This window comes from Lithobates pipiens, unplaced genomic scaffold (assembly GCF_037356315.1).
Source record: "Lithobates pipiens isolate NorthernLeopardFrog02 unplaced genomic scaffold, aLitPip1_a1.2 Scaffold_8, whole genome shotgun sequence".
NCBI classification, from domain to species: Eukaryota; Metazoa; Chordata; class Amphibia; order Anura; family Ranidae; genus Lithobates; species Lithobates pipiens.
In genome coordinates this window covers 182,345,034-182,362,363 of record NW_027507903.1, presented here as the reverse complement: position 1 = coordinate 182,362,363, position 17,330 = coordinate 182,345,034, and the positions used below count along the sequence as shown (strand labels likewise).

At 40.4% G+C, this 17,330-nt stretch overlaps 1 protein-coding gene across 2 annotated transcripts in view; it reads right to left on the bottom strand.

Annotated features, from left to right (window-relative positions):
* Positions 1–17,330, bottom strand: part of CPNE8 (copine 8) — a 349,055-nt gene that overhangs the window by 157,382 nt on the left and 174,343 nt on the right. The window contains exon 4 of one of the 2 annotated variants that reach the window (XM_077471338.1): positions 15,190–15,293. The exons of the other annotated variant lie outside the window; for it this stretch is intronic. Within the exon in view, the coding sequence (XP_077327464.1) occupies positions 15,190–15,293 (104 nt within the window). The remainder of the gene's footprint in view (positions 1–15,189; positions 15,294–17,330) is intronic. 2 annotated transcript variants of the gene reach the window in all.

Here is a 17,330-nt window from a genome sequence, read left to right as displayed (position 1 = left end):
GACTGGTGTCATAACTGATCACATGTGCAGCATCATGGCAGTTGAAGATTAAACAGAGGCCAAGGTGGCAGCTTCTTTGGCTTCCACTTTAACTCCTATGTCATACAAACATTATAAAAGGTAATTTGCTCTTGAGTTACTTAACACTGCCAAAATTGAGGATATTTGCAGAATGGAAGATATACTTCCCTCTACTAATCACAGAGAGCAGACGGTTTGTAAAGCAAGGTACTACTGGACCGACTATACCTTTTCGGCTAGTTATATCACAGGCCTTGCCACCTAATTCTGGCCAGTTTATAGCCTCTGCTCTTGGTGCCTTGATGCATACATTCTGGAAAGCTGCCTCTGCCTGCAAAGGCTGTTATATGGGTCCCCTAGGGTTGAGCCACTGCCTGCACTTTTCCTATTCTCCAGCTTTCCCACCCCCCCCCCCACTTTTTTTTCATACTCTGGAGGCCCAGAATTATAGCTTTAAATACAAGTGGAAGGCAAACCCTGATGGTGGAAGCCCAGAGGCCCCTGTTTTCTCTATGGTTGGGAACCCTCTTGCAGTTGATTGATATATTCCGATACAGTTCCATAAATGCTACAGCTATGTTCTGGAGTTGCAACTGCTTTGTTTTTCCTTTTAATACTATTTGTACAGGGGGTTTTCCCTGAAGACGTGTTGATTTAGTTATAAAAATGGTATTCCTTTACTGTATTTTGTATTTTGCTAAAAACTTTAAATAAATAATTTAAAGGGAAAAAAACGGACATATGTTCTAATCCCTCTCCACTCTCAGCCATAACAGTAAACAGGACAAATAGAGAGGGTGATGAGGGCTAACAGTGGCACAAACCGCAATAAATAATAAAAAAAAAACCTGACATGTTCTAATCCCTCCAAAATGAGAAAAAAAATTGCCTTTAATTATACCCTATAATGTTTTGCTCGGGTATAACAAAATATATAAGACAAGGCCTGAAATAATGGAAATATCTAGAAAGAATATCAGAAACAGAATCTACTCTTAAAAAAGGGGAATATCCTGGAGGCCCCAACAGTCACATGTACTGTATATTATGAAAAAATAAATCAAATGGTACAAACAGGTTCTAAAAAGATTAACAAAACAGAACTTCAGATTTTTTCTAATGATGCTGTCCCTCTCAACTTCATCCCTCTTCAATTCTCCAAGGGGAGGTGTTCACACACCTATTTGGTCAGGTGTTTAGGCACACCTCTTTGTATGCAGTGTATGTGGAGTAGGCGATTGTGTTCTGCTATACTGATATACATTCAAAAACAGAGTATAATTCTTGCATTTGCCACATTTTATTATACATCCTGGATATTCTACATAAAACAGATGAAAGACATTCCTAGAATTAATGGCTGCTTCATGTATAACTCACTGTACTTCACTAATAAAATTTCCAGTGTCAATAAAATGTTTTCAGAAGTTGGCTGGTCGGCTGTTCATGCAATATCTCGGGCATATATGACCATTATAATTTATGGTCCTACAAATCCGGTAAGAGGCATACACCAAGAGGGTGTTGCTGATCACACAGTGCACTTTCTGGATGGTTGATTTATTTCACGTAAGGACTGCTCACTACCTATGGACTTTCACAGGCTGAATTTGTTGATTTGTGCTGTTTCACCAGTCCTTTATATGCAAAGTATATGCATGTTTGCAAGCTACATGACCCAGTATGCAATTTTAAGGGGGTAAGGGGGCTATTTTAGCACTATTTGCACACTTGCACTTTATTATCTTTTCTGTGTTTTTTTATTAATTTTAAGCAAGCCATATATGATCCTTTATGCAACTTTAAGGAGGTTATTATAGCACTATTTGCACGTTTGCCCTTTATTATTTTGTATTGTTACATTCTTTAGCGCTGCTTATATTTTGTTTATTTTGTGCAAAAATCTACTTAACTGATACTTGATCAAATACCCATACAGTTTGATTGCTGCGTCAATGCAAAAACTCCACACTGCATTCAATCACTTCTGCTTTTCTTACCTGCTGATCATACGCCTACTACTAGGCCATACAGATTTATATTCCTCAGATCAGATCAAGAAAAAAAACTCTTAGCCCTTGTACACACGGCCGGAGATTCCGACAACCAAATCCGTCTGAGTAATTCCGACGGATTAATTCCGGAAGAGCTCCAAAAGTGATGTTGCGGTCGGACTAAATTGTCGGAAAATCCAATTGTACATAACGTGATGACGTTATTTCGTTACAACGGGACTACGTTCAGGCTAGTAGCCAATAGCTTTGGTCTAGGAATTTGATCTGAGCATGTGTGGCACTTTGCCCGTCGGAGTAGGCTACACATGATCGGAGTATGTCCGATAGGAGCATTTTGTTGGAAAATTTTACTGGCAAGTTGGAAAACTTGGTCCGTCGGAATATAATAATAAATAGTCCAAAGCAGACCACACACAGTCGGAATATCCGGCAAAATGGTCCGATAGGAAACATTCCATCGGAATCTTCGACCGTGTGTACAAGGGCTTAGGCTTTCTGCATGTGAGAGGTTAGGCAGAGTTAGCAGTGCCTGACATTACACAACCTGTGGGGATCTGGCTATGAGGAGGCCTATCCACAAATGCTTTTTAACTAAAGTAATGTTGGTATAATGTATCCAGTGAATTTTGAAGCCTGTTGTAAGGCTTATAGCAACTCCAGTTGCAGGAATATCTAATGACACTGGGATGGTGTTAAACATTTACCCTCAATGAAGAAGGAAGTGATGTTAAAATCTATTTGGATGATATTATAATTACTAGAGATGGGAACTGACCCCCAGTGATGGGGAAAGATCCCAGGATAATGATATTGAATAGATATCACTGCTTAACCATGGTGCATTTTAAATTATGACATTTTTGATACAAAGAAAGAAAAAAAAAAGATTAGAGGAGAGATCAGTAAAAAATAACACCATATGTAGAATTAAAATACATGATGGTAAAACAAACACGTGATTTATCGGTTAAAACAGAGGATATATAAAATGTATATAACAAACAGAAAGAAAGTTGGAAGACAAGAAGGACCACATAACAGATGGTATGCTAAACTGTATACAAAAACTTTCAATGAGATCCATTTAAGAACAGAGCCTATAGAGACACTAACATTTTTAAGGATCAAAGAGAACATTGACATTATTATCCAAAGCAGAGACAGAGGTTAATAGGAAACATAGAAAAATAGATATATGAGCAAGTGTGATTCATACAGTATGTAGATGTGCAAAAGAAGACTAATGCCCTGTACACACGGTCAGACATTCAGACAACAAAATCCATCTGATTTTTTCAGACGGATCGTGCCCCAAACTTGTCTTGCATACACACGGTTGCACAAAGTTGTCAGAAAATTTGACTGCGGTGACGTAAAACACGTACGATGGGACTATAAAGAGGGCAGTAGCCAATAGCTTTTTTCTCGTAATTTATTCTGAGCATGCCTGGCACTTTGTCTGTCGGAATTGTCTACACACGATTGGAATTCATACGATTGGATTTTGTTGTCGGAAAATTTTAGATGCTCTCAAACTTTGTGTGTCCAATGGAAATTCCGATGGAAAAAGTCAGGTGGAGTGCACACACAATCAGATTTCCCGACAATAAGGATCCGATCGCAAATTTTCCATTGGAAAGTACGACCGCGTGTACAGGGCAGAAGTCTGGTTTCACACAGGCGGTCTCCATAATGGGCATCCACTTTCTCAGCAGGGGATCTCTCTGCTGATCCCCGCTGAGTAAGGTGGATGACATTTCCCTGTCCCCTCAGCTATGCAGGGCAGACACCGACTCAGCCCCAATGTTCTCTATGGGGCTGTCAGATGGATGTTTCCATCCGACTGTCATCCAATCCAGCGAACAGATAGGGAATGGATCCCCCATCCATCTGTTTCTACCAAACAGAATCGGATCAGATGCCGGCAGGTATCAGTGGACACATGTCTGCTAACATCCGCCTCTCCAAAGAGAGCTATGGATGGTCCGATCAGGTTCACTTGAAAAACTGACAAGCGGACCTGGATTGGACAGCTCATGTGAAACCAGCCTTGATATTAAAAAAAATCTTGACTAAGGAAGGTCCCCATAATAAAGTTAATAGAGCAAAAGCATGAAAAAAATTACATACAGGTTTCAGAAATAGATCCACCTTTAATCCATCTATAAACCAACATAGTCATTTAAGAGAGTTCTGAACGGTACTGATAGAATACTATATAACATAAGATAGTAATATTCAAAAATACAGATGAAAGAGCGCAACCAAAGCATGATACAGATGCTGGCCCAACATAATCTAGTGATAATAGCAGATACTAAGAGGGGAAGGGTAGTAGTTTTAATGAAAGACCAGTTTATAGAAGAGATTAAGGGGACTTTTGAGTGATTAGCATGCATATGAAATCTCCTATTAGGTCCCCACTGCACCAATTGTGACTATAATATACTTTTTGCCTAATATGCAAAAAAAAATAATTGATTCCCCCATAGAGACCTATATTTTAGAAATGTATTCATAACTGCATGATTTTCATGGTTTCGCCCTCTGTCCTTTAAAGCTTTGGATAGTAAAACATTTTTTTCTGCCAGTAAATCCCTTATACAGCTCACTTCCTGTTTCTTGTCTGGTAAAAAGCCTAGGCTTATGAACTCATGTACAGCTCTCTTTCTCACTCTAGTGAGAGTTTGCTAGTAACGGAGGGGGGATGAGTCAAAAGAGGGTCAATAAAAGTTGCAGGTCTGCAGAGCTGGAGGTGTGTGTGTGTGTGTGTGTGTTTGTGTGTGTATCTGTGTAAATCCAGGAAGTGAACAGGCAGCAGCTTCAGCTGCCCACAGCAAAAATGGCTGCAGTCAGACTTAGTGGAAGGAGATTTCTGCAGCATATTTGGCAAGTACAGAATCACAGTATATATAAAATAATATGCAAAGTGGTTGGAGGGAAGCTTCAAAATGGCAAAGATGTTTTTATTACAAATTATGTGAGCAGACTGCAGTTCCTCTTTAATGAGGGATAATCAACCTATTTTTGGGACATGTAATGTAAAGAGACTTTGAATACCTTCTGTTTTAGGAAGGCTTTACTATGCTACAAAGTGAAAGAGTAATTAATGTAAAAGGTTTTCATAAGTGTGGTAGATGTAAAGGCTATAAAAATAGAGGAAAAACAAAACTAGAGTCTATTAGACCCCTTTCACACCGAGAGCGTTTTGCAGGCGCTATAGCGTTAGAAATAGCGCCTGAAATCCGCCCTCAAACTGCTGCACCATTGTCTCCAGTGTAAAAGCCTGAGGGCTTTCACACTGGAGCGTTGCGCTGGCAGGACATCAGGAAAAGTCCTACCAGCAGCGTCTTTGGAGCGGTGAAGGAACAATGTGTTTACCGCTCCTTCACCGCTGCTCCCCATTGAAATCAATGGGGCAGCGTGGCTATACCGCCGGCAAAACACCGATATTGGGGTGTATTGAGGATGTTTTTAACACTTTCTCGGCCGCTAGCAGGGCTAAAAGCGTCCCACTAGCGGCCGAAATGCACTGCAAATCCGACAGTAAAAGGCCGCTAAAAATAGCGGCGTTTTACAACCAACGCTATGGGCGCAGCAGTGTGAAAGCCATCTTAATGGGAACACATCTTTTATTAAACAGTTCACCTTGTTGCTATAGTAAATTCATCATATACTTTATGCTCTTACATGTCTATGAGGATAACTTTACAGTGGTTGCACCACACAAGAATTCAATCAGGGAAGGATAGTAATGTCCCTGTACATTTCAAGAAATGTCAAAAGTCTGACCAGTGTTAAGTTTTGAAGTTTGGAAAGAATCAATAAGACCTCACAACTAGCCTTAGGCATGACACAGAAAGATGAGATAAATTACATGTACTTTGTCCCAGGAGGGAAAGAGCAAAGCAATTAGAGATAGAATGAGACTTCTACTTTAATGCCACGTACACACGATCAGACTTTTTGACAGCAAAGGTCCGACGGAACGAGTCCATCGGACAATTCGATCGTGTGTGGGCTCCATCGGACCTTTGCTTGCCAAAAATCCGGTGGACTTTAGAAATAGAACATGTTTTAAATTTTCCCACCGGAACTCCGCCGGATCGAGAAATCTGTTCATGTGTATGCTAGTCCGACGGATAAAAACCGACGCTAGGGCAGCTATTGGCTACTGGCTATGAACTTCCTTATTCTAGTCCGGTCATATGTCATCACGTTCGAATCCATCAGACTTTGGTGTGATTGTGTGTGGCCAAGTCCGTTCATTCAGAAAGTCCATCGGAACTCTGCCGAAAGTCCGTCGGAAAGACTGCCGGACCTAGTCCCTCGAAAAATCCGGTCGTTTGTACGCGGCATAATGAATACATGTGTGCGAATATACACAGAGTATACGACTTTTTATTTTCGTTGACAATGTGGGAGTTAATAGGTTTATGTTTTTTTGCCAGAAAATTAGCTATTGTGTGTATTGTAATTATTTAAGGAAATAGATGTTTAGTAAGCCCCAAGCCTCTGAAGAAGTCTCTGAATAAATGCATCAGGCATGTTAGGCATGCTTTTTTATGCTTTAACCTTTTAGACCCTTAATGTCTGAAGGCAAAACAAACCTTAACCACTTCACCTCTGGAATATTTACCCCACTTTATGACCAGGCCACTTTTTTCCCTTCTATTTTTGCGATACGCACTACTTTATTTTAATTGACAATTGCGTGGTCATGCAACACTGTACCCAACTAAAATTTATGTCATTTGCTTCCCACAAATAGAGCTTTATTTTGGTGGTATTTGACCACCACTGTGTTTATTTTTTGCGCTATAAACAGAAAAAAAGGCAGAACATTTTGAAAAAAACAAAACAAAATGTTTTACTCTCTGCTATAAAACCTATCCAACAAAAATGAAAAAAAAAAAAATCGAATGTCTTCATAAATTTATGCCAATAAGTATTCTGCTACATGTTTTTGGTAACAAAATCCCAACAAGCATTATATTGATTGGTTTCCGACAATTTATAGCTTCAACAAACTATGGGATATACACTGGAATTATTTACTTATTTTACTAGTAATGGTGGTGATCAGTAACTTCTAGCAGGACTGCAATATTTCAATCAGACACTAACTGACACTTTTGACACTTTGCGGGAACCAGCAACACTAATACAGTGATCAAGGATAAAAATATGTACAGTCACTGCACTAATGACACTGGCTGGGAAAGGGTTAACCACTTCAACACTGGGTACGTTCACCCCCCTTCCTGCCCAGACCAATTTTCAGCCTTCAGAGCTGTCGCATTTTGCATGATGATTGCATGATGATTGCACGGTCATGTAACACTGTACCCAAACAAAATTTTTATCATTTTGTTTCCCCCACAAGTAGAGTTTTCTTTTAGTGGTATTTGATCACCACTGGGGTTTTTATTTTTTGCTCCCAAAATTGAAAATTTTGAAAAAAAATGTTTTCTTTGTTTCTGTTACAAATCTTTGTAAATAAGAACATATTCTCCTTCTATGATGAGCACTGATGAGGCTGCGCTGACAGCACTTATGAGGCAGTACTGATTGGCACTGATGATGTGGAACTGATGATGAGGCACTGATAAACAGCACTGAGGGACACTGATAGGTTCTCATAGATGATACTGATGGGCACTCATAGGTAGCACTAATGGGTCACACTGGTGGGCTGGCACTGATAAGGAGGCACTGACAGGCAATCACTGATGGGCAAAGAGTGCCATCCTAATGGGCACCGATTGGCATCCCTGGTGGGCTCACCTGGTGGTCTCCAGTGGGCATCCCTGGTGGTCTCCCGTGGGTATCCTTGATGGATCTGCACTGATAATCAATAAGTTGATTATCAGAGCTGACCCCCTGTCAGGAAAGAAGCCGATTGGCTCTACTTGCATCTTTCAGTGCGAGTGGAGGATAACGATAAACAGCTCTTCCTGTTTACACTGCAATTATCTATGATTGGACATATGGTAAAGAGCCTACGTCAGAATCTCTTTACCAGGATCTGAGATGCGGTGTGTCACATGGCTCAGCAGCTTGTGGCAAAATCCTGCAGACTTTCCATGGCATCTCCAACACTTTTGGAGTGCCTTTGGTGGAGGATAAAACATTGTTGCCTACCACCTCTTTGGAATTTTTAGGCATATTAATTGACACACAACGCATGGAGTTTAGGGTGCCCACAGCAAAAGTCCTGAAACTCAAGTCTCTGATTGGCAAGTTTCTTAGTCGACGTAAGGTCATCTTGAAGGTGATGCAATCCCTTTTGAGTGTCTTGACCTTTGCTTGCTGGATTATGATAGTAGGGCGTATCTTTTCTCATAGACTGTATCTATCAATTTCAGGGCTAAAGTCACCCTTTGCTCATATAAGGCTTTCTAAGTTGTTAAAAGAGGATATAGCTGTATGGGTGAGATCTCTTTATTCATATAATGGTCATTCTTTATTCCAGTTAGATTTTATAGTTGCACCTGATTTTCACTTATTTAGAGATGCTGCAGGCTCCAAAGGATTTGCTGTCTTCTGGAAAGCAATGGTGCTGTGCAGCATGGCCAGAGTCTTGGCATAGTAAGGTTACAAAAAATGTAGTTTTACTTGAACTATTCTCGGTCCTTGTGGCTCTTGCGTTGTGGGGAAGGCAGTGTGCGAATAGACGTATCCTTGTTGAAACGGACAATAAGGGTGTTCTCTTCGCCATAAACTGCTTTTCATCCAGTTTTTGTTCGTGGTTGCAGTTTTGAAACAAATGTTTTTTCTATGTTTAAAATTTAACATATTGCTAAAGGCCAAATATACTTGAGGTGTTTTGAATGATTTAGCCGACTTGCTCTCTTGTTTTCAGATGAACAGATTTCTTTGCTTGCTTCTGGAGGCGAACAAAGGAGGCATTGCTTGTCCAGAACACTTATGGGATATAAACTAGACTTGACCCCGGCAGTTATATGGAGCTCGGAGGCTCCAAAAACATGGTCTTGTTAATTGGCCACATGGCACATGTGGCTAGGATTCGCTGGGACTCTAGGTTTGGATCCCCTCTAAACAGGCCATTTTGGTGTTCATACAATCACTAATTTTTTCAGGACATACCGGATATCAGAATTATTCCCTGGCTCCAAAAGTTGCAGTTCTGGCATTCATTATGATCATGTTCTGGGGGGAGCAGTTGTTGGTGTGCTTTTTTCTACAAAGGTCCAAAACGGATAGCGTGGCTCGTGGGGACGTTTATATTCTGATATAAGTTGTATTATTTTGCTCAATTTCTAACAACTGAGCAACTGTATTGATGTTATGTTGAATATAGTTCTGTAATAATAAAGTTTGAATTATGTCAATTCTGATAAATGCTTTAATCTATTAAAAGTGACACAGCCATTACTTGCCATAATTTCTTGTTCTCTTTATTATATTTATGGTGGTTGGGTAAGGCAATTGCGGATTTGGTGGGGCCTACAATCTCATGATAAAAGGGGGGCACTAATTGAGGCCCACTTTCTTGAGATTGTGGCCTCCCCAGCCCTGTTTTATAATATTAGTGAATTTCTACTATTATAAATATAGGCAGTGGTATAGGGAATACTGTCTCTTTAAATGTTAATGAGCTGTCCTATTGGAAGCCAATAGGAACACCTGGACATTTCTGGAATTCCAGGAATAATGCATATAAGGGCATGCAGAGGCTTGGACTTCCTCTTTGACCCATCCAACTGAAGAGCTCCTGCCCTCCCACCCAAGTCATGTGCACTCTTATGTGGATGGGTCACCCTGAATACCTGGAGGGTAGTTTATAGTCTTATATAAGTTGTATTATTTTGCTCAAGTTCTAATAACTGAGCAATTGTATTGATATTATGTTGAATATGGTTATGTAATAAAGTAAGCATTTCATAAATTTTCATAAATGCTTTAATCCTATAAAAGTGCTGCGGCCATTATTTTCCCTAATTTCTTGTTCCCTTTATTATATTTATGGTGGTTGGGTAAGGTAATTGTGGGGTGAGTGTGGCCTACAATCTCAAAAGTCAATGCATTTCTGGACTCCTGACAGACCTTTGCATCTTTTATCCAGTGCTGCACTGACATTTCTGGATTTTGAGTCATGGGGAAAGCAAAAGAATTGTCAAAGAATCTACAGGAAAAGGTAGTTGAACTGTATAAAACAGGAAAGGGATATAACAAGATATCCAGAGAACTGAGAATGCCAATCAGCAGTGTTCAAACGCTAATCAAGAAGTGGAAAATAAGGGGTTCTGTTGAAACCAAACCACGGTCACGTAGACCAACTAAAATATCAGCCACAACTGCCAGGAAAATTGTTCGGGATGCAAAGAAAAACTCACAAATAAGTTCAGGTGAAATACAGGACTCTCTGAAAACATGTGGTGTGGCTGTTTCAAGATGCACAATTATTATTATTATACAGGATTTATATAGTCCCGACAGTTTACGCAGCGCTTTTACAACATGCACAAAAAGGAGGCACATGAAGAAAGATGGGATGCATGGTCAAGTCGCTAAAAGAAATCCATTACTAAGCAAATGCCACAAAGTATCCAGCTTACAATACGCCAAACAGCACAGAGTCAAGCCTCAAATCTTCTGGCATAAGGTTATTTGGAGTGATAAATGCTACATTTGGAGAGGAGTCAACAAGGCCTATGATGAAAGGTACGAAGGTGGATCGCTGATGTTTTGGGGATGTCTGACTTACAAAGGCACAGGAAATTTGGTCAAATTTGTTGGCAAGATGAATGCAGTATGTTATCAAAAAGTAGTGGAGGAACATTTGCATTCATTAGCCAGGAAGCTGTGCATGGGACGTACTTGGACATTCCAGCATGACAATGATCCAAAACACAAGTCGACCTGTCATTAGTTACAGCAGAATAAAGTGAAGGTTCTGGAGTGGCCATCTCAGTCTCCTGACCTCAATATTATTGAGCCACTCTGGGGAGATCTCAAACGTGCAGTTCATGCAAGACAACCCAAGAATTAACTGGAACTGGATGCTTTTTGCCAAGAAGAATGGGCAGCTTTACCATCTGAGAATATAAAGAGCCTCATCCACAAATACCACAAAATACTTTAACCACTTTCAGACCGGACCATTTTGCTGGTCAATGACCAGAGGTCTTTTTACAATTTGGCACTGCGCTGCTTTAACTGGTAATTGCGCGGTCATGCAATGTTGTACCCAAACAAAATTTGTGTCCTTTTCTTCCCACAAATAGAGCTTTCTTTTGATGGTATTTGATTGCCTCTGCGATTTTTATTTTTTGCGATATAAACGTAAAAAGACCGCAAATTTTGAAAAAAAATGATATTTTCTACTTTTTGTTATTAGAAAAATCCAATAAACTCAATTTTAGTCATACATTTAGGCCAAAATGTATTCAGCCACATGTCTTTGGTAAAAAAAAAAAGTCAATAATTGTATATTTATTGGTTTGCGCAAAAGTTGTCACATCTACAAACTAAGGTACGTTTTCTGGAATTTACGCAGCTTTTAGTTTACGACTGCCTATCTCATTTCTTGAGGTGCTAAAATGGCAGGGCAGTACAAAACCCCCCCAAATGACCCCATTTTGGAAAGTAGACCCCCTAAGGAAATTGATAAGTGGCATGTTGAGCCCATTGAATATTTTATTTTTTTGCCTCAAGCGATTGAATAATGACAAAAAAAAAATTTTTTTTTTTTTTACACAAAGTTGTCACTAAATGATATATTGCTCACACATGCTACGGGTATATGTGAAATGACACCCCAAAATAAATTCTGCTGCTTCTCCTGAGTACGGGGATACCACATATGTGGGACTTTTTGGGAGCCTAGCCGCGTACGGGGCCCCGAAAACCAAGCACCGCCTTCAGGCTTTCAAAGGGCGTAAATTTTTGAGTTCACTTCTCACTACCTATTACAGTTTTGAAGGCCATAAAATGCCAAGATGGCACAAAACCCCCACAAATGACCCCATTTTAGAAAGTAGACACCCTAAGCTATTTGCTGAGAGGCACGTTGAGTCCATGGAATATTTTATATTTTGCCACAAGTTGCGGGAAAATTACAAACCTTTTTTTTTTTTTTTTCCACAAAGTTGTCACTAAATGATATATTGCTCACGCATGCCATGGGCATATGTGAAATGACACCCCAAAATAAATTCTGCTGCTTCTCCTGAGTACGGGGATACCACATATGTGGGACTTTTTGGGAGCCTAGCCGCATACGGGGCCCCGAAAACCAAGCACCGCCTTCAGGCTTTCTAAGGGCGTTACAGTTTTGAAGGCCATAAAATGCCAAGATGGCACAAACCCCCCCCAAATGACCCCATTTTGGAAAGTAGACACCCCTAAATTTAGGGGTACACTAGTGAGACTAGGTAATAAATGGCGGGTGCCCTGAAACTATAAAAAAATAACTAACCAACCAGCGTCATCTGTAACAGTTATATGGTGATCACTGGTGAAAGGGTTAACTAGGGGGCAATCAGGGGGCTTTATGCGGTAGTATATGGGGGTCCCTGGCGCTATAAAAAGCTGCGGCGAACCTAAATACCTACCTGCCTAACTAGCGTCACCTGTGACACTAATACAGCGATCAGAAAAACGATCGCTTATTAGGCTGGGTTCACACTGGAGCGATGCGGGAACGCCACGAATCCACGGCGGGTTCCTGCATCGCATGCCTCCCGGCGGCAGTTCACACTGCCCTATGCGAACTGCTGGGAGTGTCAGTGAAATGTTAATGACACCCCCAGACCAGTTTGCATATCGCAGTGCGATCTGCAAACTTGGATCGCATGGTGTGAACACCCATGCGATCCGATTCTGCTGCGGGCCAAAAAAAGGGTCCCGTGCGAATTTGCAGCGGGTGCGATGCGAATTCAGCCATACTATCTGTATGGCTGAACTCGAATCGCACAGAGATCGGATGTGATTTGCACTGCAGTGCGGTGTGAATCACATTCGTTCTCATAAACCGCTGCAATGTGAACCCAGCCTTAGTGACACTGGCGACGGGGGGTGATCACGGGGTTAAACCTTTATTGGGGGGGTTAGGGGGGTACATTAGAACTAAAGGGGGCTAACCCTAACTGCCCTAACAGTTATTACAGTCACAAATGACACCAATGCAAAAAAAAAAAAAATGACATTGGTGTCACTGTGACTGGGGGGCAGGGGTAATTGGGGGGGTGATCGGGGGGGGTGTGAGTGTGCCTGGCATGTTCTACTGTGTAGTGACGTGTTGGTGCAACTCACCGATCCTCTCTCCTCGGTGTCGGAACGAAAAATACCGACACGGAGGAGAGAATACATCACTTCCTCTCCTGTGTTTACATTACAGGAGAGGAAGTGATGTCACGAACGATTTCTATTCGTCGGGAGCGATCGCGAGGGGGTGGCCATGAATGAATGGCCGCCCCCTCGTCCGGGATCGCTCCCGAACGAATACCGACCGCCGCAGGCACCGGGCGGGGGCCCGATCGGGCCCCCGACCCGCGGGAAGGCAGGGACGTACATGTACGCCCTTATGCCTGCCCGTGCCATTCTGTCGACGTACATCGTCGTGCGGCGGTCGGGAAGTGGTTAAGCTGTCATTGATGTTGAGCAGGGAAATACATGGTATTAAGAACTGGGGTATGTAAACTTTTGATCAGGGTCATTTGGCTAGTTTCTTTTGACATTATGATTTAAAAAGAGTAAACACAGTTGATTGTTAATAAATAGCTTCAGCCAAACACTAACCATGAGTGAAAGAAAAGTTTTTGTGCTATTATTCATATTCTCTGAAAAATGGCCAAGAAATCATAAATTCTGCCAGAGTATGTAAGCTTATGAGCACAACTGTATACATCCTGAACTTTATAGATATTTTGTTGTTTTATCAGTGTGTTTCAGTACCCTCTTGTGTGCTATTCTGTTTTTGTCATGTTCCACTGAGACAAGGTTCTGGATTCCCCCAAGATCTGGAACTGAGTAAAGATCTTTTCGAAAGGCATTTCTGATCTGATCTTTCTGTCAGTTTTTCAGGTGATTGTGATCAGAAACTTCATACCCCTTTATGGGCAAGCAGATTAAATGGATTCATGGATGCAAAGTAGCCTGATGTAAATGGACACAAGTCCGTTTATATCCAGCTGCCCACAGTGCTATCACGGGTCCTGTTCAGCTGTGATTTTGCAGGGGACCTGTTCACGGGTCCTCTGATTGTGCACAGAGATGAGAAAGCTCACATGAAAGGACCCTAACACCTGTGCTCCAATCATGGGAAAGGGAAAATCTCAGGCCTTATGCATGTGAAAGCAAAGGAGCATTAGATACCAATAAAAATTGGTGGAATCCGGTGGTAGGAAGATTTATCCACAATCCATTTTGTCCTGCAGTAATGTTGATATAACATATCCGGTAAGTGTGGAAGTTTATTGGTTTGTAAGGTGACTGCTACATAGCTCCACAGTACAACAATACCAAACTCGTTAGGCTATACAATGAGCCAATATAAATACCAACATACCAAACAAGTGATCTTTAATTTTTCTTATAGATCTTAAAAAATTTAAAATGCTTATTGCTTTGAGGTTAGGTTTTAAACAGTACCTCCCTCCATACTATCACATGCAATGATTATGTAGGCATGCAAATATTTCAGTCATTCCTAGATGTATATTGCAAACATCAATTAAGTAGCAAAGCTAATATTACTTACAAAAGTGTAAACCATGATGTACACCACACCACGACAACCAATCAGAAGTTATCATTTTAGTTTGGCAGACCAAAACAGATTTGACTGGGTGCTATAAATAATTGCATGTCACTATTATTTGTACCATTTTAAAAACGATATATATTTAAATAACTGTGGAAATGTATTGGGGGGGGGGGGGAGGGGGAATGGGCTGTTCACTTTAAAAGGGAATTTATTCTTAGCTTTGTGATTGAGGTTACGCTTTCCTGACTTCCATAATCCAAACTTGACCAAGTATTCTTTGCAAAGAGAATTTTCTCCACATTCACTAAGTTAGGGGAAATTCCCTTGCAAAGTATGCAGCTTATTGCATTTAGTAAATAAACCCCAAAAACTCCTAAGCATATTTTATTAAGGTAATGCAACACAATTATCATAACTTACAGATCAAATCGTAGATTCTGTCTTTCCTCAAAGAAGTAGTCCATTATAAATTTTTTTACAAAATCTGGATTTAATGTGTTGTCGATTACTTCTGTCCTGCCATACTGAAGAACAAAAAGATAAATAAAAGCAGAATAATTAATTTTACATAATGACACATTAATATACAGTGTTCGTTAAAAAAGAAGCATTTACTTACTTCATTATATTTCATCATTAAATTAGAGCTCATTTAGAATTGTATTATAAATAACATTCCAGGGAATGTCAGTTAAAAAATATATGGGAGATTCATGCATTATTACTGAGAACATTCCCTGGTGACCTTTGGATGATTGATGTACACTAATGCTAAATTAAAAAATAGAATCAACAGATGAAATCTTTGATTATACAAGTAACATTAAATTAACCTGTCCAAACACAAAAATAAGAGTGTGTTGCAAGCTAATAAATACACGGCATTAAAAGTACATATGTTGCTTGAGGGTTTTTAACAACCATCATAAATACAACAAAAACCATAAACAAGACAGGCATTAGAGACCATGACACAATAGCACAACCATGAAATAAAAGAACCACTCTATAAAATGGACTAAAGACCTACTCAAAAGAGCAGAAAGACCATTTTTAGTATAAAAGTAGAAACATCCAGGTGCACAACTTATGGACAATTGTACCGCAGTGGCAAATAAGTGTGTGTATATAGTCCTTGTAATAGGTGGTTACATTCCAAAGGAGAAAAGTCATGAATGAAAGATTAAAAATGATTTTAGGTGGCAGCCATCCTTCAGAGTGAGTCCAAGGACCATCCATACGAAGCAGCCCGGACTTCCTGTCACTTCCTGTGTCCCAGCTCTCTCCTCCATAGCCATCTGGATCTGGGAGACGCACTGGACTGTGGCAGTCTTTGAGGATGATGATTTCCCAACACAATGTGTGTGTTCTGCCTATATCTTGTAAGTGCAGTGCATCTTGTGCAATAAACTGCGTTACTAATACTACACTTAGGTGCACCTCCTTCCCCCCTCCTTTTCTGAAGATAATTTTTACGGACCTCACCATTTTTAGCAACAAACGAGAGCTTTATTTTTTATTTCATTTACAAAGTTTGATTTACTCTTATGCATAGAACTGCAGTTAACTTAAGTGTATAATGGTTTTGCATGTTTATTTTATTTATTATGGTCAGGAGTAAAAAAAAAAAACATTTTACAGTTTAAGAAAATCTAAAATTTAATTTATAAATATTTTGAGTTTTATATGCAGTCTGCAGTTTAGAAAACCCAGTGTTCTAGAAAACTTTTTTCCTGGCTATACTCTGTAATTGAGAGACCCATCACCCAGTCCATTCAAGGCAAAGTGGCATGGTCTCTTTAAATCCCACCCCCCTGACCACCTTTACAATTCCTCTCTTTGGTCTCAGTCACCACAAAATACCAGATGACCTTCTTTAATGATACAGCTGCCATTATCTAGGCATGGGAGTTGTCATATGAAGGAGGCGGTGTTATTTCCCTCAAAGTTCCTTCTCCAGCAAGCACCTTTTATTTAGTGGAAGAAACGATGGTGGCAGAGGTGCACTGTCAAATATAACTGGGTTGAGAATGGCTTTAAAGAGATTCTGTCACTGCTCCTAATAGTCAAGGTAACAGGGTCTCCCTAAGTATGCATGGTTTAGACAAAGTTTTTAATATATATATATATATATATATATTACAAAGCCCACTTGCTTACTCGCATTTGTGGAAAATTATGGCTGGCGAGCGTGGGCTGCCTGGGAGCAGGGAGTGAAAACCACCGGCAGCAGGGTTGAATAGGAGCATTCGCCCAGGGGAAGAGCGTGTGGAGGGAGAGCAAGGGCTTTCAGATCATCACAGGGGAAGAGAGCACGGACGAAGAGGATTGCCAACCGAATGGGGATAGCCTGCTGTAACAGCTTACATTTGAATTGCCTCTGCTCGCCGTCACACACAGTTCTGCCTCCTGACAGCGCCTGTGACAGAATTCCAATCCAACGCTTGTGTGGATCAGGGTTCAGATTTAAAATATGAATCATATATACAGAATTTGTTGTACAGCTTAATACAGCAAACATTTCTGAATTGTCGAAAGTTTATATCTGAGAGGTTTAGGCA